Source organism: Erpetoichthys calabaricus, chromosome 8 (assembly GCF_900747795.2).
Source record: "Erpetoichthys calabaricus chromosome 8, fErpCal1.3, whole genome shotgun sequence".
In the NCBI taxonomy this organism is placed as follows: domain Eukaryota; kingdom Metazoa; phylum Chordata; class Cladistia; order Polypteriformes; family Polypteridae; genus Erpetoichthys; species Erpetoichthys calabaricus.
In genome coordinates, this window is record NC_041401.2 from 124,530,035 (window position 1) to 124,556,566 (window position 26,532).

A 26,532-nucleotide genomic window follows, 5' to 3' on the forward strand; every position below is an offset into this window, starting at 1 on the left:
CGCTGAAGCTGCTCTTCTGTCTGGAGATGATACTATTAAGTGGATGCAGTGGATTCTCCATAATTGATAGGAGCCTGCTGAGCGCCCTTCGCTCTGCCACAGATGTTAAACTGTCCAGCTCCATGCCAACAATAGAGCTTGCCTTCCTCACCAGTTTGTCCAGACGTGAGGCGTCTTTCCTCTTAATGCTGCCTCCCCAGCACACCACTGTGTAGAAGAGGGTGCTCGCCACAACTGTTTGATAGAACATCTGCAGCATCTTATTGCAGATGTTGAAGGACGCCAGCCTTCTAAGGTAGTATAACCGGCTCTGTCCTTTCTTGCACAGCGCATCAGTATTGGCAGTCCAGTCTAATTTATCATCCAGCTGCACTCCCAGATATTTATAGGTCTGCACCATCTGCACACAGTCACCTTTGATGATCACTGGGTCTATGAGGGGTCTGGGCCTCCTAAAATCCACCACCAGCTCTTTGGTTTTGCTGGTGTTCAGGTGTAGGTGGTTTGAGTCACACCATTTAACAAAGTGATTGATTAGGTCCCTATACTCCTCCACCAGCCCATTCCTGATGCAGCCCACGATAGCAGTGTCATCAGCGAACTTTTGCACATGGCAGGACTCCGAGTTGTATTGGAAGTCCGATGTATATAGGCTGAACAGGACCGGAGAAAGTACAGTCCCCTGTGGCGCTCCTGTGTTGCTGACCACAATGTCAGACGTGCAGTTCCCAAGACGCACATACTGAGGTCTGTCTTTAAGATAGTCCACGATCCATGCCACTAGGTATGAATCTAATCTCATCTCTGTCAGCTTGTCCCTAAGGAGCAGAGCAGAGGTTGGATTGTGTTGAAGGCGCTAGAGAAGTCTAGAAACATAATTCTTACAGCACCACTGCCTCTGTCCAAGTGAGAGAGGGATCGGTGTAGCATATAGATGATGGTATCCTCTGCTCCCACCTTCTCCTGATATGCAAACTGCAGAGGGTCAAGGGCGTGTTAAACCTGTCGCCTAAGGTGGTGAAGCAGCAGCCTCTCCATGGTCTTCATCACATGTGATGTCAGAGCAACAGGCCGAAAGTCATTCAGCTCACTAGGATGTGATACCTTTGGGACTGGGGTGATACAAGATGTTTTCCAAAGCCTCGGGACTCTCCCCTGTTCCAGACTCAGGTTGAAGATGCGCTGTAGAGGACCCCCCAGCTCCGATGCACAGACCTTCAGCAGTCGTGGCGATACTCCATCTGGACCCGCTGCTTTGCTGGCACGAAGTCTCCTCAGCTCTCTGCTCACTTGCGCTGTTGTAATTATGGGTGGGGATGTCTTTCCTATGCTGGTATCAGCAGAAGGATGTGTGGAGGGTGCAATACTCCGAGGTGAGTGTGAGAGTGGGTTAGGGTGGTCAAACCTGTTAAAGTAGTTGTTCATTTGGTTTTATTTTTTATTTATTTATTTTTTATTTATTATTTTTATTGTACCGCTCTCCAGCCCTTCGACGAACAAACTGCCTTCTGCTACAGCCAAATATTTCAAATTTTGACTCATCATTCCAGAGCATCTGCTGCCATTTTTCTCCACCCCAGTTCCTATGCTTTTCGTGCATACTTGAGTCGCTTGGCTTTGTTTCCACGTTGGAGGTATGGCTTTTTGTCTGCAACTCTTCCATGAAGACCACTTCTGGCCAGACTTCTCCAGACAGTAGATGGGTGTACCTTGGTCCCACTGGTTTCTGCCAGTTCTGAGCTGATGGCACTGCTGGACATTTTCCGATTTCAAAGGGTAATAAGCTTGATGTGTCTCATCTGCTGCACTAAGTTTCCTTGGCCGACAACTGCGTCTACGATCCTCAACGTTGCCCGTTTCTTTGTGCTTCTTCAAAAGACCTTGAACAGCACATCTTGAAACCCAGTCTGCTTTGAAATCTTTGTCTGGGAGAGACCTTGTTGATGCAGTATAACTACCTTGTGTCTTGTTGCTGTGCTCAATCTTGCCATGACATGAAACTGTCTTCCACAACCTCACCTTGGTAGCAGAGTCTGGCTGTTTCTCACCCAGTTTTAAGCCTCCTACACAGCTGTTTCTGTTTCAGTTAATGACTGTGTTTCAACCTACGTGTGACATTGATGATCATTAACACCTGTTTGGTATAATTGGTTGATCATACACCTGACTAGAATCCTACAAAATCCCTGACTTTGTGCAAGTGTACCTATAAGAATTGATGCTGGTTTGAAGGCAAAAGGTAGTAATACCAAATATTGATTTGATTTAGATTTTTCTTTTGTTCGCTCACTTTGCATTTTGTAAATTGATAACAATAAACAATCATTATTTATATTTCTGAAAGCATTCTTTGTTTACAGCATTTTTTCACACCTGCCTAAAACTTTTGCACAGTACTGTATACATACATACAGGTGCTGGTCATAAAATTAGAATATCATGACAAAGTTGATTTATTTCAGTAATTCCATTCAAAAACTGAAACTTGTATATTAGATTTATTCATTACACACAGACTGATGTATTTCAAATGTTTATTTCTTTTAATGTTGATGATTATAACTGACAACTAATGAAAGCCCAAATTCAGTATCTCGGAAAATTAGAATATCAATTAAGACCAATGCAAAAAAAAAAGGATTTTTAGAAATGTTGGCCAACTGAAAGGTATGAACATGAAAAGTATGAGCATGTACAGCACTCAATATTTAGTCGGGGCTCCTTTGGCCTGGATTACTGCAGCAATGCGGCGTGGCATGGAGTCGATCAGTCTGTGGCACTGCTCAGGTGTTATGAGAGCCCATGTTGCTCTGATAGTGGCCTTCAGCTCTTCTGAATTGTTGGGTCTGGCGTATTGCATCTTCCTCTTCACAATACCCCATAGATTTTCTATGGGGTTAAGGTCAGGTGAGTTTGCTGGCCAATCAAGAACAGGGATGCCATGGTCCTTAAACCAGGTACTGGTAGCTTTGGCACTGTGTGCAGGTGCCAGGTCCTGTTGGAAAATGAAATCTGCATCTCCATAAAGTTCGTCAGCAGCAGGAAGCACGAAGTGCTCTAAAACTTCCTGGTAGACAGCTGTGTTGACCTTGGACCTCAGAAAACACAATGGACCAACACAAGCAGATGACATGGCACCCCAAACCATCACTGACTGTGGAAACTACACTGGACCTCACGCAACGTGGATTCTGTGCCTCTCCTCTCTTCCTCCAGACTCTGGGACCTTGATTTCCAAAGGAAATGCAAAATTTACTTTCATCAGAGAACATAACTTTGGACCACTCAGCAGCAGTCCAGTCCTTTTTGTCTTTAGCCCAGGCGAGACGCTTCTGACGCTGTCTCTTGTTCAAGAGTGGCTTGACACAAGGAATGCGACAGCTGAAACCCATGTCTTGCATACGTCTGTGCGTGGTGGTTCTTGAAGCACTGACTCCAGCTGCAGTCCACTCTTTGTGAATCTCCCCCACATTTTTGAATGGGTTTTGTTTCACAATCTTCTCCAGGGTGCGGTTATCCGTATTGCTTGTACACTTTTTTCTACCACATCTTGTCCTTGCCTTCGCCTCTCTATTAATGTGCTTGGACGCAGAGCTCTGTGAACAGCCAGCCTCTTTAGCAATGACCTTTTGTGTCTTGCCCTCCTTGTGCAAGGTGTCAATGGTCGTCTTTTGGACAACTGTCAAGTCAGCAGTTTTCCCCATGATTGTGTAGCCTACAGAACTAGACTGAGAGACCATTTAAAGGCTTTTGCAGGTGTTTTGAGTTAATTAGCTGATTAGAGTGTGGCACCAGGTGTCTTCAATATTGAACCTTTTCACAATATTCTAATTTTCCGAGATACTGAATTTGGGACTTTCATTTGTTGTCAGTTATAATCATCAACATTAAAAGAAATAAACATTTGAAATACATCAGTCTGTGTGTAATGAATAAATCTAATATACAAGTTTCACTTTTTGAATGGAATTACTGAAATAAATCAACTTTGTCATGATATTCTAATTTTATGACCAGCACCTGTATATACATCCATTCATCCATCCATTTTCCAACCCGCTGAATCCGAACACAGGGTCACGGGGGTCTGCTGGAGCCAATCCCAGCCAACACAGGGCACAAGGCAGGAACCAATCCCGGGCAGGGTGCCAACCCACCGCAGGACACACATAAACACACCCACACATCAAGCACACACTAGGGCCAATTTAGAATCACCAATCCACCTAACCAGCATGTCTTTGGACTGTGGGAGGAAACCGGAGCGCCCGGAGGAAACCCACGCAGACACAGGGAGAACATGCAAACTCCACACAGGGAGGACCCGGGAAGCGAACCTAGGTCCCCAGGTCTCCCAACTGTGAGGCAGCAGCGCTACCCACTGCGCCACCCCCTGTATATATATATATATATATATATATATATATATATGATATAGATATATATACACACACACACAGAAATATTATATACACACACATATATATAATATAATATATATAGTGCTTTTCTCACTACTCAAAGCGCTCTTCGTGCAGGGAGAACCCGTGAGGTGAACCCATGTTCTCCTTACTATGAGGCAGCAGTGCTACCTGGTTTGCAATAATGCACAGACTGTACAGACTCTTTTCAGGGTGGATGCCAATCAAACTATACTATAAAATTAACTAACCTATATTAGTCCAATTGCAGAGCTGGTTATGTCACCTTTACAACTCAATTTATGTGTACAAATAGAAATTTTATTAATTTTCTATATTGCTTTAAATAAGGTTTGCACAAAGCACAAATAAAGCTATACAGATTCACAAAAAACACAGTAATAATACAACAAAAACGATTAAATAACAATAACTTGTCAGATATTTAACAGGTTAAATGACAAGTGGTAGTGAAACGGAGGAAATCAAACTTAAATGAAATAAATATGAAATTAAGCCTGAGTTACTTGAAAAAAAAAAATATTTTACAACGTACATAAAGATTTCACTAATGCCTTTTAGACTCAATTGCAAGGAATAAAGGAGGGGAAAAAATCTCTTTAACTTAGTCATATATATATTCCAGAACAGTCGTTAAGGAGCATTTAAGACTTTATTATATATTTTTGTAATATTTTAGATCAAAAAACTGGGATGCCAACAGTACTTTAAACCAAGGGTCATCAAAAAAAGAGACTGATGTCAAGTTTTCTTTTTTAATTAAAGAAAATATGTATCATTTTATGAAAACAATTTTGGTTTAATTATGTAACACACTTCTCAAAGATGTTGCAAGCACTGTACATCCCAATAAGTGTATTTAAATAAAACACAAAACAATGTGCAAAAAACACACACAAACATGCATGTATAAATTTATGAGTATTAGGCATGATTAATTCTTATTTCTTAGGTTTGTACTATTTTTCAGTTTATTCTTACATTTCAAAATTAAGAACCATATAACTTTGCACAGGCAAATTGTATATTTTCAGAGTACTGTGGTATTATGTTGTTCTTGTGTAACTAAATATGTCTGGGGGTAACACTGATGTTGGGGAGCCAAGCCAGAAAAGGCTTGTTTCTAGAGAACGGTGACATAATTTGCTCTGGCACTGCCAGTTAAGTTCTGTTTAGCAAGTGTTTGTAACCCTAACATGAAAATCCTAACGTTGCTGCTGCTGCAGGAAACAGGAAGCCAAAGTGACAGGAAGTGAGTGGAGCAGCTGTAAGCATGGTGTGTTTGTTCTCAGTATCTCAGTATTTGTTCTCTCAAGTAATACTTCACCATCCTACTTAGTTAGCCCATGTGAAGGCATTCCCTGTAAGTTATCTCCTTTTCCTAGTTATATACCTTTTACTTAAGTAACGTTTGGTCAGGGAATGTTAATATTACATTTCAACAAGTAAATTTACTGAGCTTTCGGCTGTTAAACTCTTAGTTATAAATGCTGCTGTATTTACTTTATGTTACTTATACAGGTACTTATTAGTGTTTGTATTTATATTTACAGTTTCACACCATTTGTGTGATTAAACATTCTCAACATCACTTTGTGGTTCTAGGAATTATTGCATGAAGGAGTTTGGCTTGCTGAATAATTGAACGGGAGATTCGGTGAGGCCAGTACATAATGGGAATGCCATTGACAACTGATAAGGGCAACACTAGCTTAGCTCACAAAGGGTAAAGATTAAAGTTTGATAGGTCAGTTAGTCAGTACGTACGTACGTACGTACCTACATACATACCTACATACATACATACATACCTACATACATACATACGTAAAAGCTGTTGCCACATAGGCCTTGAAATTTTAAGCAGTAAAACACCTGGTCATCTTTTTCAAAATTAATTGGTATATAAAATAGGAAAATTTAAAGAATGAAGTTTTAAGAAGCCTTACCATCAACCTTCTGCAAAACTGTAACTACATCAGCCTGCTGGAGAGCTAGCTCATCAGGCTGCTTAGATAGGTAGGCCTTGATAACTTCCACTTGTGGCAAGTCTGCAAAGAAAGAAAGGTGCAAGTATTTATATGTAATTATTAAATTGTTGTTGTTTTTATATTAATTGTTGTTTTTACACAGCATGGGTTCTAAATCCCCTTACAATAATGCACAGTTCACATGTAGTTTGTTGAGGTTCACACAGGTTTGTAAATAAAGAAATTAAATAGTAAACTCAGTTTATGGCACAATGCCTTGGGTTATGCTTTCATAAATTAAAGAAAAACATCTGGAAATGATACCTACCTTCTTTGTTTGTTGCGATTCTACTTGTATTTTGCTGGTGCTGCAGTGCACTGACCCATCGAGCTCGATCACTCCTTCAGATTAACAAAAAAAAAAAGAAGAAATGTGATTAGGTCTAACAAAGAAATCAGAGTGTTAAGTGAACAATGTGGAGTAACACATGGAAGTAATCTCCTAACATTAAACTGGACAGAGGAAACACAAAATGCTTAGACACTGTAGCAGGAAGCAGTTAACTGAAACTGGCACAATACACATGATATTGAGCAGTAGTTATGGAAAGAACTGATCTCAGCATCTTATTTGTATTTCTTTGTTTTTATTTAATTGTGCATTTAAAATCCTTGTGGAATAGCTCTAAACAGATAAAGACTACACATCAAAGCTGGAGGCAGTAAAGTCAACCACATCTTAGGTGGAGGAAATAAACCTGATCTGGCAAGCAGATTAGAGGGTATTTTTCACTGAGCCACTAAAATTCTAACAAAAAGGAGATCAGATCTCTGAAGATTACTTACAGGGTGTCAGTTGACAAAGTAATCTGCTCTTCTCGGCCTTCACTGTTCTTCTTCATCAGCACTCTGAACAAGTGCAGCCCAGTAGCACTGCGAGGTGTCCCACTAGCAACCTTTGAAGTAGGGGACTGCTGCACCTCATTGGGCTCAAGTGCCTTTACCTCAACGTGCTGTAGTGTGGCATAGTCCAATACCAAATAGCTCTCCTCACTGTCAAGAAATAATAAGGTTAATATTCTTATGTTGGGCAGTTTAAAGGTTTAAATAAACACTAATAAAAACATGCATTTTGCTCTTCAATTTAATCCATTATTCTACCTGCAGAAAGAATTCTACCGCATTTCAGTGGTGGGATTTCTGATTATTTCATTTTGTTGTCATTGGCCAAACATGCTTACAATATCTATATTAAAACCATTTTAATAAACAAATTGGCAAAGAGGGGGCTGAAACACAGAATGACAAATTCTAAGTATTCAAGCAATGCAGGAAGGAAAACACTGTGAATCTGAAATCTTTCCCTCCACTCTCCATGTGCACTCCTCCAGCCATGCTTTATCTAGACCTGGAATGCGGGGTCATCACCTTTTATGAAAGCTTTGAATTTCTCAACCAAACATTCACTCCTCACATTGCTGGCCTTGTAACAACAATTAGGAGAAGCTGGGATTAGGAGAAGTCACCATTAAAAGGTACAAGTGGCTGGTCAAGAAAAAAGCATTTCTGTTTCAGCAAGTTTCAAAATACTGCTACTAAAACTAGAAAATAATACTATATCATCTCCATATTTCACAAAAACAGTAGATAATAGCAACTTTCATCAATTCACTGTACATTCATAAAGGAATTTCCAAATGAACCCACTTATCCAGGGCAGGGTCATGGGGCAAGCTACAGCCTACCCCAGCAAGCAAAGGGTGCAAGTAAGGAATCAGTATCAGAACAAATGGGTAGGCAATACTGACTTTTTTCCATCTTTACAGACCTCTTGACTTTCTCCATCTTGAACCACTATAATGTTTAATAAAATATTCAGACCCCTTCACTTTCTGCACACTTTGTGTTGTAGATTTCATTTTAAAATGATAAATTTGCCTTTTTTGACCATCAATCTACACCTATTAACCCATAATGACAAACTGAAAACATGTTTTCAGAAGGTGTTCAAATGTATTTGAAATCTCTCATTCATAGAAGTCTTTAGAACCTTAATTCTCAGTACTGGCAGTAATTATAGCTTTGAGTCTTCTTGAGTAAGTCTCAACAAGCTTTGCTTGCCTGGATTTGGGCAGTTTATTCCATTGTTCCTGGCATATCTTCCCAAGCTGAACTAGACTGCATCTGTAAACTGCCATCTTCAGGTCTCTCAGGAGATGTTGTATAGGATTTATGTTTGGGCTTTGGCTGGGTCATTTAAGGAAAGGCAGAGACTTTTTCTGAAACCACTCCAGGGTTGTCTTGGCTGTATGTTTCAGGTCATTTCTGTGCTTAAAGGTGAACCATTGCCCAGTCTAAAGCCATGTGCACTCTGAAGCAGGTTTTCTTCAAAGACCTGGATTTATTTTTTGATTTTATAGATTTTATTACAATCAAATCGCATTCCATACAAATAACTCAATTTCGCAAAAAAAGGTTTGAAACAAATCAACCCTCACTTCTGACAAACAGAGCTAAGCCAGCAGAGTAAAACTTAAAGCTAGTAATAAAAAGTAAATAGATAAATTAATAAATGAGTAAAGATAAATGGAGTAAAAGAAGGGAGGGAACCTGCTTCCTCAATTTAAATACTTATTCTAAAATGTTATTGATTAGATCCTTCCATGTTCTGAAAAAACTTTGAACAGATCCTCTAAATGCGAATTTGATTTTTTCCAGTTTCAAATAGTATATAATATCAGTAATTTCCAATTTTCCCAGGTGTAATTGTCATGAAGCCTATTGTTACGTTGGCACTTATAATTATAAGGATTAAAAGGACAGATTAGAGATAGCTTGCTCTCTTTCTCTCCCCCCACATTCCGCCTCCCCACGTGAGGCTGGACCGCACTTCACAAAGTCCCAATCCTCTGACATACCTAGAGACAGAGCACGTACAAAACAAAACAAGCCCCACAGCAGCGGCGTATGAGGAATAAAATTGAGATATCTATTGCCATTACAGTCCAATTGCTATAAGCATAAAATATTATCTTCAACAATCTTGAGATAGTAAGATAGTAAACCCAGAGAATGGTGTTAAAAAGTGACACTGGATAAATATAGTAAACCCTAATACAATAATAACAATAACAATAAACCAAGGGTACAATATTAAACAGTCTCCTTTAGAAGTGGAAAAAAATTATTAATTTCTTCCACAAATACATACATATAACGCATATAATTGTAATTAAAAGCATAAACTAAAAGTGGCCAAGAAGGGAAAAGGGTGTATGATTACAGTACCAGTATCATTGCAAGAGGATCAAGCAGACGGCAAGATCTTCTTTGCTATGCCATGACAGGTTACGACTCATGATCATATTTCAAAAAAGTCTGGATCAGTTTTCTTAAAACTTTTTCTGCTTCCTACTGTAGAGGTATAGATAAAATGCTTGCCTTGAATATCCACTTTCAGTTTGGCAGGGTATAAGAGGCTATAGCTGATGTCAGCTTTCTGTAAGCGCCGTTTAATGTTGTAAAAAGTGGCATGTTTAGCAGCTGTTGAAGGCAAGAAATCCGGGAACATACGAATGTGGTTATTTTCAAATATAATCTCTTGTTTCTATCTGAGAAGTGACAATACATGTAATTTAAATTGTAATTTTTTGAAATGCACGATAAGACTCCTAGGTTTAGAGGTATTTGATCCCCGTGTGCGGTAAGCTGCTGCTATCACGATGTCTGATTTACAGTACTCTCCAATTATTTTGGAGAATACTTTTTCACGATTCTCTGGGAGACCTTCTGCATCCATCTTCCAGTGCAGCAAGTCTGTCTCCGAGTTTTTTGCATTCAGAATTTGTAGCCATTGCTTTTCCGTCAGTGGTATATGCCAGATGTTTGGCTGTTTCAATTTGAGTCATGAATGTTTGTTTAATGTCTTCCAACTGAGCACCAAGTGCTCTCAGTTTATTCTCAAACTTACACGCATTTTCCTGAATTTGGTCCTCAATATTTTCCAGCATATCTTTAAAGGCTGCCTCAACGCGATTATTTACACATTTCTCCAGGTCTTTATTATCCTGCCGCAGCTTCTCGTTTGTCTTGAGCATATCATTTATTTATTTCTTTATATCTTTCATTATATCTTTCTTGAGCTCCTTTATGTCTTGAGTGGTGGCTATGGCTATTGCAGCGATCATTACCTTCAGTTCGGACAGATTGTTTTGGCCTTTGTGCTCCGCAGGTGAAGTGGCAAGCCCTGTTACATCTGATGCCCCTGGCTCGCGAAGAGTAGATGAAAACGCAGAAGGCAAGGCCATTTCCAGTTTCATTGGATCTTCTGGAATTGACAAGCTATTGTGAACTGCATCACTTGCACATTCCCTCCCACTTTCACTCTCGACTGAAGATGATGCAGTGAACTGGGATCCTAGGAAAACTGTGCTTTCGCCTGTCTATTCCAGGTCAATCTCTGTAAGGCCGTACCTTGAATTTGGACTTAATGCCTATCTAGGCTTGGGCATAGCTTTGGATTTCTTTTCTGTTTCTTTCTGAGCTCCTTTCTTACCGCTCATGTTTATATGTGCTTGCACATACTGTATTAGAACCTCCTTTAGTTGGATAAATACAGGATACCTTGGGATGATAAAAAAATAAAAGAAAAATTAACACTGCTGCTAACGGAGTTCCACTTCAGACATCCATCTCCCGTAACGAACGAGACCAACTCCTGACCTGGCTTTATTTACAGTAGCTGCACTCATCGTTCACTCAATTCCAGTGAAGTCCCTGCTGCTGAGAAGCACCACATGGCAGGATGCTGCCACTGCCATACTTCACCATAGGAATGGTATTATGCAGGTGGTGAACAGTACTTGGTCTTCACCTGACACAGTGCTTGGAGTTCTGTCCAAAAATGTTTGTCTCATCAACCCAGTTAATCCTCTTCCCTCTTGTTCTCAGAGTCCAAGAAGGCTTGTCAGGTGTTTTTCACTCATGAGCGGTTTACATTTAGTCACTCTACCACAAATGCCTGAATGGTGGAGTGTTGCCGAGATGGTCATACTTCCGAAAGGTACTTTCTTCTCAGCAGAGAACATGTGTTCAAATGTTCTTGTTCAACTCCCTGACTAAGGTCCTACTTGCTCAATTACTCAGTTTGCCTGAACAGCCAACTTCAACTTCCAGACTTCTTCCATTTTTTGTTCTGACGTACAGTGTGAATTGTGAGAACTTGTATACACAGGTGTGTGCTTTTCTAAATTATGTCCAATCAATTCAGTTTATCACTGGCGAACTCCAATCAAGTTCTAAACACATCATGGATAATTAAAGTAAACAGAATGCACCTGACCACAATTTGGAGTGCCACACCAAAGGGTTTGAATACTTGAACAGAAGAGAAATTTCAGTTGTGGTTTTAATAAATTTGCAATCATTTCTGTAAAAATGTTTTCACTTTATCATTATGGGGTATTGAATGTAGATTGATCAACAAAAATGTCAAATTTATTAATTTAAAATGAAATCTTCAGCACAATAGTGTGTACAGAAAGTGAAAGAGGCTGAAAACTTTATGAATCCACTGCATTTGACTTTCATCACCTTTCTAGCAGCACCATATATATGCTAGCCTTACAGGGCTAGATGTGATTCTCAAATGAGAATACACATCTGGGGACAACCAGTTAAAAAGTGCAGAGGCACACCCACAGGGCTTCTTCCTGAAACATCTATCCCCAATTTCTCAAGTCTCTGCATTTTAAACTGCTGCTGAGGTTTCAGGGAGACAGCAAGACATACTGAATAGTGAATATAGTCACTGTGAACTTTATACAGCACTACAGCTTAGTCTTGTAGGTTTTAAAAAAATAATTCACTTTACAATTATTAAGGGTAACAACATTTTTGTACACCAGAGCTAAGAGTCACAAAAGCTGTCAAAGACACCAAACTGACCTTTTCTTTTTTGTGACAATAAGCACATCATTGAACAGAAAGAGGTAGTAGGTCTTGTTGGTGAAGGCCTTCCAGAAAATGCTGAGTTCCTCCATGCAGGCAGCCAATTCTCCACGTTTCAACAGCCATCTTGATGCAGAAATCAGGGGGAATGGCTAAAATAGTCAACATAGTGTTTACTGTTTGAAAAGAGAAGTGGACTGAATAAAGAGTAAGGATCAGCCACACACACAAAAAAAATAAAACACCTGTAAACCACAAAGAGATCCTAAAAACATAAAAGGTAAAATCAGCACTAAGGCTAAGACGATGCTTACCTTGATTTTTCCAAACTCCAGCTGTTTCTGTATTGTATACATCTGCTCAGTCTTTTCCATTCGTCTTGCCCCATCATTGCATTTTCTGACAAGCTATATAAAAAAAAAAAAAGTTACAATTTCTATGTTAAATATCCTATATTAGGCATGAATTAAACTGATTGAAATGTGTAACAGCATAAATACAGAATTAGACAAATCCTACTCTTTCCTACACTTCAAAAGCTGCATTTGAAGAGATTGTTACATGTCCAGACAGGGAAAAAAATCAATAGAAATTAGACTGTTTCAAGCAGGTCTGAATGAAAGCAATGCAAAGTAATGTCTTACTGTTTGCTATTCAAAAATATTCTACATAAAGCAAAAATGAGCAGTAAAATCTTTTGAGAAATATATTTAGCAAAAACATCTAAGTGGTTCATTGTTTATTTTAAAAGATTTTCACACTGATGAATACCTATGCCTATTGCGCTAATATTTTAATTATTATCCATTATTCATATCATGTTTACCAAAAGGTATGAAACAAAATCACAACTAACAGCCTTTACTAGATTATCTTAAAGTAAATGATCCAATTCCATTATTATTTTATTTTTAGAACACACCTTCCCTTTTATCATTGCAGATCAGTTTAAATATCTAGGGGTAAACATCACAAGTAAATGTAAAGCTGTTTTTCAACACAATTTTGCTGTTTGCATGGACAAAATTAAGCAAGACATGCATAGATGGTCTACCCTCCATATTACTTTAGCAGGGAGAATTAAAACTATCAAGATGAATATCCTCCCTAAGCTTCTGTTTCTATTTCAAAATATCCCCATATACATTAATAAATCATTTCTTAAGAAATTAGATTCAATCATAACCTCATTTATTTGGAATTTAAAATATCCACGCATCCAAAGGGCAACCCTACAATGACCTAAAACTGGCAAGGCTCTACCTAATTTTTGGGCAGCAAAACCTAATTTTGGGCAGCAAACATACAAGCTATAAAAACCTGGACACTGACACAAATAGATGAACACACACTAGCTTGGTCTGCAATACAAATGAAATCCTGCAGTACTTCTTTATATTCCTTGCTTTGTATACCAGTAAATACAAGGTATTGTCAATATACTAACAACCCTATTGTCCTTCATTCACTCAGAATATGAAACAAATGTAGGAAGCACTTCAAGTTAAAGAATACTTTATCTGTGGCACCTCTACATGATAACCACCTTTTCCCACCCTTTCAAACTTAGAGTTTTTTAATGTTTTGAAAATGTATGGATTTTAAATCATTTAGAGGTTTGTATATAAATAATGTCTTTGCATCCTATGAACAGTTACACTCTAAAATTAATTTCATATCAACACAATTTTTCCATTATCTCCAAATTAGAAACTTTACTAAGCAAAGTCTGCCCAATTTTCCTCACATCCCACTTATTTCAATTCCAGAAGAGATATTGATCAGTCTTAAAGACTCAACATTTCTATAATATATAAAATCATTTTGAAGTCCCTTCCTTTTAAAGATCCTAGGGTACAGTGAGGAAAAGGATATCTTACTCAACATTTCAGAAAAGGAGTGGAAGTCAGCCATGCACAGAATTCACTCTAGCTCCATATGTGCAAAGTATTCAATTATTCAACTTAAAATGTTTTATTGAGCACATCTGTCTCATTTAAAATTGCCCTAAATGTTTCCAGAACAAGATCCAACCTGTGAACGTAGCAATCAAGCTCTAGCTTCACTAGGCCACATGTTTTAGACATGTACTAAATTAACATCATTCTTGGCAAAATTTTTTAAATGCCTATCAGACAGTCTTGGTGTCACAATCACCCCTAATCCATTTAAAGCTGTGTTTGGTGTACTCCCAGGGGGACGTAAAGTAGAGAAGGACAAAAAACTGTAATTGCCTTTACTTCACTATTAGCACGTAGACTCATGTTGCTCAACTGGAAGAATCCTAAGCCACCTCTATTAAGCTGGTGGGTAACTGATGTTATATATTATTTCAAGTTGGGAAAAAAATCTAATTCTGTCATAGACGATCTGTTCAAAATATTTTTAAAACCTGGAAGGATCTAATCAATAATATTTTAGAACTAGTCATTTAGCCCGTTACAATAACGGGCGCTAGAACAGTAGTGCATAAACATTAATAGGAACAGTCTATATTAAATGGCAAGGGACTTTGACCTCATTCTTTTTGTTGGTCGTATTTTTCTTTCTTTCAGCCTTTCTTTTGTTGATGTTTACTTGCTGAGCTGACCGTTCTCCTTGGGCTGCCGCCGTGTATTGTGGGTCTTTAATTTTCTGTGACAGTAATACTGTCTTGTACGTCCGTAATATGCCTTTAATTTTCTTTGGCGGTAATACAGGCGTGCGCGTCGGTAATATGCCTCTGACAATAATACTGGCTTGTATGTGGCTGTAATATGAGTCACTGGATTCTGTACTTTTAATTTCCTCTCGCAGTAATACTGGTTTGTATTTCCGCAAAACGCCTGTAACTTTCTCTGACAGTAATATCGCGCATCGCACCGTGCCCCGCGCATGCGCACTTCACCAGAAAACACACACACACGGACACCTGGATGCACACAGGGATTTTATTAAAGAGGATAAGCACTTATATTAGGGAGAAAGACCACTTTCTCTTTTTACTACTCTCTAAAGTTTTACTCTGGCTGTTGGCCCGTCTCTCTTTGTCATGAATGGAGGTTGAATTGAATTTAGTTTTGTTAAATTTGACTTGATTCTTTGAAATATTACATGATTTTAATAAGTTCAATAAAAGAAATGTACATAACATTACTTTTGCTGCCCAAGAATATTTTTCATTTGGTGAATCACCCATGTCGCTTGGCAGGTGCATAGGGTGAACTGTGTGACATGATAATCTGACAGTTAAGTGTCATTTCAAAATCTGGGGCACTAACCATTTTGGAATACATCATCATACAAAGCACCACCACAAGTGTAGTGGCTTGCTAAATATTTTCTGATGAGTTACAGTGATCCCTTCTCAATCGCGGGGGTTGCATTCCAGAACCCACCGCGAAAGGTGAAAATCCGTGAAGTAGAAACCATATGTTTATATGGCTATTTTTATATTGTCATGCTTAGGTCACAGATTTGCACAGAAACACAGGAAGTTGTAGAGAGACAGGAACTTTATTCAAACACTGCAAACAAACATTTGTTTGAATATCATCATCTATAAAGAGGCAGGATGACGTTTTTTTTCTAGCAAGCATGCAATATTTGATTGGTTGCCAGTTTCTATGTAGCATACAGCATAGTGGCAACAAAAACTTTTTCATGAAAATAGCATGCAGCATTTGGAGTTTTCTCATAAGTAGAGAAAGGTTTCTTTTATCTAAAATATATAAAAATAAATGCAACAGGTTTAGAAACAATCATCAATGGACAAACACTAGCAAACACCCAACTTCCATCACAACATAGCACCTCTAACTCCTAGCATGTTAAGTCACCATTTGTTTAACACATTTTACTATTAAAAAAACTGTACTGGATCCCTCTTTGGAAAAATTGAAATAACAATGCAAAACCCTAAAAGATAAATAGATATGATACAAAATAAATTGATACAGAAATATTGCAAAAACTGAGAGGTGCAAGTGTCTGGACATCAAATCACATTAAGTAACACAATATGTTGAATGTACTTAGGAGGCTGACAGCAACAGTTGATAAACAACTCAGCAAAGACAATTTCTGAACAGCAAGTACACAATGTGGTAGGGACAGTTTACAGACTCAAATAGTGTTATTCATCAGCCAGACCCAGTGATGGCGCTCTCATCTGATCCTTTCTTCTCTTGCCCCTCTGCAGACCATGCCTCCCAGTGACATCACTACAGGTCCATCCACTGATGATGTTACTTCCAGCACCTCTTGATGACATTACATCCATTACCAAGAACCCATTCACCTGCCACATCGTTTCGGCCTCCCTGACTCTGACACTGCCTATTACCCACCATATTTATAGCCCTGACTCATTCTGTTAGTCAGTTTGGTTCTGAACTCTGCCTTGTAAAGACGTAGTTGATTTCTCTTTTGATTTTTTCAGTATACAGGGAGGCCATCCCCAAAATTTTTACCACAATGGACAAAGTGGAACAGACTTTTTTTCTCTATGTGAAATTATAAATCTAGGCCTGTCTCCAATATGCATCTCTTTTGTGATGAGGCATATCAATCACTTTCAAATGAGTCCTTTGAAGACTATCCCAAACTGCTAAGCTCTTTTTTTCTTCTCTTACATTTGATCATATTTAATACAATTTTATCTTTTTATATTTTGTATTATCTTTGTATGTTGCATTAGTGCTACCAAAAGAAATTCCTAGTACATTTTATTGTTACTGGCCAATACAGTGAATTCTGATTCTGATCAGTGACACCCAAGAGTTCAATGACAAAATGTCCACTCCTTACAGTTTTTTTCTCATTTTAACAATAGAGGAATGTAATCAGATATGAGAGTCTTAAAGAGTTCACACCACAGATTTAAAATACTGCAGTACAAGAGTTACATAATAGAGCCCTAGGATAACAAGTGAGCGAGTGTCGAAAGACAATGGGCATGGTATACATTTACATGGATTAGAAAGTGTGCTGAAATTGAAGGTACTGTAATAAAGTAGCAAAGTTTTAAAGGTAAATATTTTATTGGCAAAGAGCCAAGATTCTCAAGTGTTAAGTGATGTGCAAGATGCTCACAGTTAAGGTGATTAGGTAGACTCTGCAATATCTATGTATAAATTCAAAGTCAACTTCCTACCTTGCTAATGGCTTTCAGGGCTGAAGCAGCAGATTCAAACTCTGGAGACTGTTTATTTGTTTTCTGGTGAACTGTCTGGATGATAAGTAGAAAAAAGAAGTTGTCACAAGATTTTATGCTCATTTTAAAAGTTGACACAGGATGAATCCTGAGGGCAATAGTTAACCTCAAGTTTAAACACGTAATATGGATTTCATTACACAACCACATGAACACACATATAACTAAGCATTATCTTCCACAATGCTTTTAAGACAGCTTACATCCATGAGCAGAGGCAATCTGGTCACTCTTTGCATTGGCAGTATAAGAAATGAGATCATTGGGAGCCCACCACATTCTGGCATCATCTCAATTTTCTTCAGAGCATCCTTAAAAAGCATATTACTTGCCCTAAAATATCAAGCAAGAATATATGATAAGATATAAAATGACACAGCTCTTTTGGAAACCCTAACAATGATAGTACAATGAACTGTTTATAACGAACATGAAGATGTGGCCGAGCATCAGGCCAACAATTCTGTGTCTAATATATCCTGTTCCTTTCAACTGAACACTTGATCATACCTGTGTAAAAGTGCTTTAATGAAGGATCTCATCTGTGTACAATAATATGGAATTAAGAAGGCTATTTAGTTCAAATAGCCAATGTGAATATGGTCAATAATAAAAGGTTCTGGAGCTACAAGTACTAAATCAAAAGGACTCAGCCCACATTCAATGGCGTAAGATGCCATCAACTCACGTCTGTCTGAGGTGATGCTTTGAAGTGAAAGAGAGAACATTTTATTATATTAAACTTACATTTTGCAAATATCAAACATAGCTCAATCCAAATGCCTGAAATCACAGAAATGACAACTCTCTATTAGGACATTTGTTTTGGAAAATAAAAAAAAGTAGTATTAATTGGATCAATGCAGTTTTTTACATTTGTGTGTGTGTTTCAGTTTTAAAAATTGTACTTAAATGACAAAAATTTAAAGTAACTTGTGAAAGACTAGTAATTGTTAGAGTACTTTATGTAAAACGGAGTACTCTTGTCAAGCATTCCAAAGGTGTTTACTTTTTCGTAAACCTTTCTCTCTCTTAGGAAAGCATCAAATATTAATTTGAGTTCTCAATATTAATAGATTATCCCCTGAATATATTAAGTTCTAGAATACGGATTTTTTTAAGAGTACTGCATTTCTTTTGTTTTGGATTAGTAGCCAAAGACTATTTCCTGGACTTTATTCTACCGGTCAAAAATTCTACAACACCTCAGTTTTTTCAGTTTTTATGGAAATGAAGCAGTTTAGTGTCTTAATGTTTCATGAAATCAAGAGATTTAACAAAAAAAAAAAAAAGTCAAATAATCATTAAGTGTACAAAAGCTTGATGAAGCAAAAGTTTGAATAAAGTAGCCACTTTTTGCTGATATAACAGCCAAACTGTGGTAACCCTTTTGATTCAGAATGTCAGTCTCTCTATGTAATTAACCAACTCTGCCTCTGGGAAAAAGTACCCCAGACCATCATATTTACTTCCTCCATGTTTTACAGTTGGTGTCACATACGGAGGAACCATCAACTTGATGGCATTCAAACAACCTGCGTGATGAACTGAAGATTTCACATTTTGCTTCATCTGTCCATAAGACTTTCTTCCAGTCTGCAGTAGTCCACAGCTGGTATTTCAAGGCCCTATTTTGTCATTTAAGAACTGGTTTTCTTGCTGCAACTAGCCCTGTCAAACCTGCAGCACAAAGTCTCCTCTTCACAGTAGAAATAGACTGCTTTAATTGACCACTGTTAAGATGTTCTTGAAGCTGTTGTGTTGTGAGGTGCCTATCACACAAGATGGTGACCCTCAGAAACCTGTCTTCTGATCGGATTGTGACTTTGGGTCTGCCAGATCTCTTCCTATCAGAGTTTCTTCCAGTTTCCAACTGCCTTTGGATTGCGTAGGACACCAAACTCACTGACGCTTTGATTTTTTTTGCAGTTTCTCTAAATGAAAGGCCTATACTTCTAAGGATAATAATGCCATGTCTCATTTCATTTGCCAATTGCCATTTTCTTGCCATTATTCCTGGAATTTACAACTCTCTACAGTGTAATATTGTCCAAGTAGTACTTCAGAGGATATAGTAACACAGTCTGTTCCAACTCTGCGTTAAGAAAGACAGAGGGTTTTTAAGTAATCAAAAGAAGTTTGAACACATGGACAAATTATTTGCTTTAACTTACAAAGCCTAATTTTCTTTAATTTCTGCATAAAATCTGTAAGTTGTAACCTATTAGTTGTTCTCCGAAGAAGGCCCATTTGTAATATTTTGAAATTTCCTTTTTTCTCAGTTTTTGCTAACCTGTACTTTAAATTTAAACCTGTGGCAGTTTACTGCTGACCTTCTCACCATTTTAGGCCATTCATTGCATTTCAACTGATTAAATTTGAAGAAAAACTGGAAATACTGAAGTGTTCTAAACTTTTGACTGGTAAATTGGTCTTGATTGAATCACAGACGGTTAAGTACACTGTTTAAAGGATACAATTATAAACTATTTAACAAAACAAAAATGTAGGCAAGAATCAGGTCACTTAAAAATGCCTAGACAGAGAATTTCAAAACAAAATAGAGAGCAGACTGGAATTAAATTTTTCATAGCTTATTTATACCAACATTCAGGTAAGATCTGAAACATAGCTGAATTAAAACACATATTATGAAGGAAAACTCGCCTGCCTTAATATTATTATCTTAACGCCTCTTTCCCAATCAGGTGCACTACAGACCGAGGCAGTACTCACAGCAGCTTTTGCAAAGTCCTTTGCTGGTAGACTTCATTAGAGCAGTATATAATATAGGGTTTGAAGGTGTTTGTGGCATGGTACTCCATAATGTCACTGATGTCATTGATCAAAGGGTTGTCACGATGGCGCTTTTCAAGGTCTTCAAAAAAACTGAAAGACAAACAATATTTTTTTAAACAATATAGACCCTGACTTACAAAAACTTGGACTCAACACAACAGTTAAACTACTATTAACCTTGTTACATTGTTTTATATTATTTTCATGTATTTATGATGTTTAGTCTTAACATCCGATCACCTGAACAAGCCTATGGGCATTCTTTCAAATTCACACTCAACTTCTGAGGCTCTTCATGCTGAATGTCCTTTTTTCTTTATTTTCTTCAGGTGCAAATTTATAATTGTATTTTTATTATAGTACTGTTTCCTTTTCAGCAAGTTTGTTCCTTATATTTTTCCATTCTTATTTTGACACCGAGTTGATACAGATTATTTTTTCCTTCATTTTATAGGCAAAGTGCATTACCATTATGTGATTATGAATCCAGAAAACATAAATGAGGACCAAAAATACTTAAAGAATATATTTCTACTTAATTACTGAACTGATCAGCATAAACTTTAAAACTTTAGTATTTCTTAAATTGCATATTTAATACTATGTATATCATGCCTGTTTTATTATTATTCAATAGTATATTAGCATTATTGTAAATAATTTGTAAGATTAGTAAAAATCTATTACAAATCAATCATACAATGAAACAGTCATTTGTGCTATTTATAATATTATATATATATATATATATATATATACACACACACATACACACACACACACATATATAAGTACCATGATCATACATAGGTACCACACTGATCATGACTAATTTATGGCTTGCTGAAAGATCGCCTTCTCTATGTGTGATAAGTCTTGGAGTGAGAATTACTGCAAATCAAGTCAAGTTGACTTGCAGTTGGGGAGCATATACTGGTACAGTGCATTGCCGCACTAACTACACAATGAAACAACTCGGGATCCCGGTTTGTAACCCCCCAGACAGACACGTGGTCCAATCCCACCGTCCCTCTATCTGCCGCAGCCAGGTGTTATGTGGGCGACCCCTTGATCTGGTCCAGCCACTTGGGTCCCCAACAATGAGGATCTTACGAACCAGATCACCCTCGGGAAAACGCACCACATGGCTGTAGTGCCGTAACTGATGCTCCTTCACAATGCAGGTAATGTACCTCATTCGGGACTCCATGAGCAACCGCTCATTCAACACAAAGTCAAATCAACGGTACCCAAGGATTTTCCGGAGAGACACAGTACCAAAGGAGTCCAGTCTTCGTCTCAGGTCACTGGACAGTGTCCATGTCTCACAACCATATAGCAAGACAGGAAGCACCAGGACTCTAAAGACTTGGACCTTCGTTCATTTGTATAGATATCGGGAACGCCACACACCTCTTTCCAGCGACCTCATGACCCCCCATGCTCTCCCAATCTGTCTACTGACTTCATAGAAAGAGTCACCAGAGACATGAATGTCACTGCCAAGGTAAGTAAAGGTCTCAACAAGGTCAACACTCTCTCCGCAAACAGACACACTGCTGATGGCTGTACCCAAGAGGTCATTAAAAGCCTGGATCTTGGTTTTTATCCAGGACACTCGCAAGCCCAGACACTTAGTCTCCTCGCTCAGTCTCAAGTGCCCCGATCAGAGCCTCCATTGACTCTGCGAAGATCACAGCATCGTCAAGATCCGTGAACCTTTCTTCACCAACAGATGCCCCACAGCCGCTGGAACCCACGACCTTGCCCAACACCCAGTCCATACAAGCATTGAACAGAGTAGGAGCAAGAACACAACCCTGACGAACCCCAGAATCAACTGGGAAAAACGCAGAGGTCCTGCCTCCACTCTGCACAGCAGTCACAGTACCAGTGTACAGGCCGGCCATGATATCCAGGAACCTCGAGGGGATTACGCGAATCCTCAGGATGTCCCACAGGGCAGCTCGATCAACTGAGTTGAATGCTTTGCGAAAATCAACAAAGGTTGCAAAGAAACTCTGCCGATATTCACGTTTGCGCTCCATGAGAACCCTCATACCATGATGCAGTCGATGGTAGACTTCTTAGGCGTAAAACCAGACTGTTCCGGTCACTGGTAGGTGAGCAAGTGATCATGGATCCTATTGAGGACTACCCTAGCAAGGACCTTACCCGGCACCGAGAGCTGTGTTATCCCCCTGTAGTTGCTGCAATCCAGGCGGTCACCCTTCCCTTTCAAGATAGGGACGACAAGTCCCGTTTTCCAGTCAGCTAGGATGATGCCAGTCTCCCAAATGGAAGCAAAGATTGCTTGCAATGCCAGGAGGGCAGCCTTACCAACAGCCTGGAGAAGTTCACCCTGGATACCACAGATCCCTGCAGCCTTTCCCCCCCTCAGCTTGTTCACCACCTGTGCAATCTCAGTGAGATTGGGTGGTTCAAAGCTAACTGGAGGATCAGCCTCAAGAACCGCAGACCCAGAGATATGCAACGTCCTAGCCGGAGGATCAGCTTTGAACAACTGCTCCAAGTAGCCAGCCCAGCGGGTCACAACTGCAGTGTCATCCGTAAGGACCGTTCCATCAGCTGCCCTGACTGTGACTCTCCGAGGAACAGATTCAGATGTGCGTAATGCTTCGATTCCTCTGTAAGCAGGATGTGGTGTCGCTAGACCACAGATGGTGTGTCACTTGCTCACAGATTCCTCTTTATCTGCCCTCAGAGCCCCCACAGCCATCCTTCTCAGTTCCCGGTACAGACCAGAGTTGCCATTGAGCTGTGTGCTGCGACTCCTCTCAATGATATCCAGCTGCAGTAAAGGCCTGGCAGAGCATTAAAAAGGAGGAAACCCAGCATCTGGTGATGTCTATGAGTTCAAGACTTCAGGCTGTCATTGCCAGCAAAAGGTTTTCAACCAAGTATTAGAAATGAACATTTTATTTCCAGTTATTTAATTTGTCCAATGACTTTTGAGACACCCTGAAATGAAGGGATTGTGTTAAAAAAATGCTTTAGTTGCCTCACATTTTTATGCAATCGTTTTGTTCACCCCACTGAACTGAAGCTGAAAGTCTGCACTTCAACTGCATCTGAGTTGTTTCATTTAAAATTCATTGTGGTAATGTACAGAACCAAAATTAGAAAAAAGTTGTCTCTGTCCAAATATTTATGGACCTAACTGTATAACACTCGTATAAATACTGGAGATTAAAATAATACCACAGTGACATGCTGTAACTTAGGGAAGTCAATCTAGTATGTGGAGCTGAAATCAGATGCAACAGCAGCAAAGACGTATAGAAAATATCAAAACACATATGTAACAAATGGCACAGTTTAAAGTCCTAGTACAAACACCATTTCCAAAAAAAGTTGGGACACTTTCTAAAAATGCTATAAAAACAAAAATCTGTAATTTGGTAATTCACATGAACATTTATTTGATAGGCAAAAGGACAAAGAAAAGATTTTCAGTGTTTACTCCAACAATTTAATTCTATTTGTTAAACATAAATGTAGAAATCGATGCCTACAACACACTCCAAAAAAGTTGGGACAGAGGCAAGTTTACCACTGGGTCACATCCCTTTTTCTTTTAATTACACTTCTTAATTGTTTGGGAACTTGTGAAACTAATTTTTGCAGGTTTTCAGGTGGAAATTTTGCCCATTCTTGCTGTATACAAGATGAGCTGTGCCACAGTCCATGGTCAACGTTGTCTAATTCTCTTCAGACATTTTCAATAGGAGACAGATCTGGAATGCAGGCAGCCCAGTCAAGCACACGGGCTCTATGTCTACAAAGCCATGCTTTTGTGCAGAATGATGCCTGGCATTGTTCTGCTGAAATATACATGGAGTTCCTGAGAAAAGATGTCATCTTGATGGGAGTATAGGTCTCTTTAAAATTCCAATGTAAGCCTCCGTATCAATGGTGTCTTCACATATATACAGATCCCCCATACCATGGGTACTGAAGCATCCCCATACTATCACAGATGCTGGTTTTTGCACTTTTCTTTAATAATAGTCTGGATGGTCTCTTTCTTCTTTGGCACGTAGAATCAGACATCCATTTTTCCCCCCAAAACAAGCTGAAACACGGACTCATCTAACCAAAGAATATGTTTCCATTGTTTTTCAGTCCATCTCAGATGAACTTTGGCCCAGAGAACACACAAACGTTTCTGCACAAAATTGATGTATGGCTTCCTCTTTGTATAATACAGTTTCAGGGAGCATTCCTTGATGCAGCGGCAGAATATGTTAAGCAACAATGATTTTCCAAAGTACTCCTGAGCTCATGTGGCTATGTCTGTCACTGTAGTATGACGGTTTCTAATGCAACAACACCTAAGGGCTCAAAAGTCACACACATTCAGCAGTGGTTTCCACCATTGGCATCTGCAAACAGAGATTTCTACTGACTCCCTGAATCTTTTCACAATGTTATTAACTGGTGACAGACCTAAATTCTTTGCTATCCTGTGCTGACTAACATTATTTTTAAATTTACAGAGTGAAGACGGCCAGGGACCTTACCTGGCCGGACGTCAAGAGTGGAATGACCGGGGGAGAGAGCTTATTTAAGGTATTACCTCCCCCAGAGCTGTAGGTGGCATCCCCCGTGGGTTGCAGCAGATGCCTCAGACTCCCATAGGACTCCTTGGGACTTGGAGTTTGGGGCAGCCTTGCTGGGTTTCGTGGGCACCACCAGGGGGTGCTGAAGGTACTCTTGAGAAGTGTGTTGTAGCACTTCTGGAACTCCTGGAAGTGCTGCTGGAAGAAGGTTGTTGGACACCTGCAGCACTTCTGGGTGCCCTATAAAGGGAGCCAGTCGCCTCTACTGGGGGTGGGGGGCAGAGTCGGGAGGAGGCAGACAAAGCTTGCTGGAGGAAAAGTGAAGGTGAAGAGAGAGTGAAGAGAAAGGAAAACAATGAACAGAACCGTGTTGTGTGTGGCGGTGTGAACTGTGCTTAATTGTACTGTAAAGGTGGGAAATGGGCAAAGGAGTTTCCCATGTGGAAAAAGAAAAAAAAAAGTGGGTGCTGAACTTGTGTTCTGCATGTGTCTGTGTCACTTTGGGTGGCAGGGGGGCCGGCCCTCTGCAGGCCACAACAGATAATTCTCTGATGAAGTTCAGCACAGAGTGGTGAGCCACAACCCACCTTTGACTGCAAAGACTGAGCCTTTGGTGAATGCTCCTTTTTTACCCTTTCTTGATACCCACACCTGTTCCCAAGTTAACCTGCTAATTGAGGAACCTTACAGAATATTAGTTGTATAAACTTTAAAGTTTAACTTTGCCTCTGTTTCAACTTTTTTGGAGTGTGTTGCAGGCATTAATTTCTAAATTTGTTTATGCTTAACAAACAGAACTAAGTTTATCAATGAAAACACTGAAAATCTTTTCTTTGTCCTTTTACCTGTTAAATAAAGTTTCAAGTGAATTACCAAATTCCAGATTTTAGTTTTTATTGCATTTTTAGAAAATCTCCCAACTTTTTTGGAAATGGAGTTTGTAGTTTATAGTAGTGGAGAAACTTTTATCAGCCTTCAAAACCCAAAACATCTCCTTAAAGGACATAGTCTTCAGCCTTTCTCTCTCAAAACTTTGAATCTTTTGGTATATACAAATCATACAGTAATAGTCTCACCACCAAAACAAAAAAATGCTCTTCTAAGAAAATCTTAAATATGACTTCAACATCTTTCATTTGTATTGAAAAATATGAATATTTTTTCCTGTCCTTGGCATTGAAAGTGCCAGACAGACTAGCCAAATTGATTACAGATATAAAGCTATACTGAAGCTTATTTTTGGAATAATGCTAAACAGACAAATGCCAATATTTCTTCATATAATTAGTTACTTATTTGTTTATTATTTGAGTTAAGTAATTGCAAAAGAGGATTTGGGTCTTCATCTAGCTGGGTCTTAAAAGATAAACATTCTTGCTACCTGCCCATGAGGTCCATTCCAGATGTTAACAACCTCACTTCACTTGGAAGTACTTCTAGAAATTATTTTGAATACAATTTGTATAGTTTATGCAATTTGTGTTATTGAGTGATCAAAAATTTATGCCAAATGCAATTTTGATGGAATGACACAGGATTTCTAGTCTTAATTTTTGCAGCTTCTGAACATTTTGTCCAGGGACACCTGTCATCAA

General features: G+C 38.9%; 1 protein-coding gene across 2 annotated transcripts in view; it reads right to left on the minus strand.

Annotated features, from left to right (window-relative positions):
- The window catches only part of arhgef16 (Rho guanine nucleotide exchange factor (GEF) 16), a 72,392-nt gene that overhangs the window by 6,039 nt on the left and 39,821 nt on the right, over nucleotides 1-26,532 (minus strand). For both annotated transcript variants that reach the window (XM_028807440.2, XM_028807439.2), the window contains exons 7-14: nucleotides 20,292-20,444; nucleotides 17,759-17,888; nucleotides 17,496-17,570; nucleotides 12,676-12,768; nucleotides 12,359-12,513; nucleotides 7,259-7,465; nucleotides 6,741-6,814; nucleotides 6,392-6,493 (exon numbers count right to left, since the gene is read on the minus strand). In XM_028807440.2, coding sequence (XP_028663273.1) covers nucleotides 6,392-6,493; nucleotides 6,741-6,814; nucleotides 7,259-7,465; nucleotides 12,359-12,513; nucleotides 12,676-12,768; nucleotides 17,496-17,570; nucleotides 17,759-17,888; nucleotides 20,292-20,444 — 989 coding nt within the window. The remainder of the gene's footprint in view (nucleotides 1-6,391; nucleotides 6,494-6,740; nucleotides 6,815-7,258; nucleotides 7,466-12,358; nucleotides 12,514-12,675; nucleotides 12,769-17,495; nucleotides 17,571-17,758; nucleotides 17,889-20,291; nucleotides 20,445-26,532) is intronic.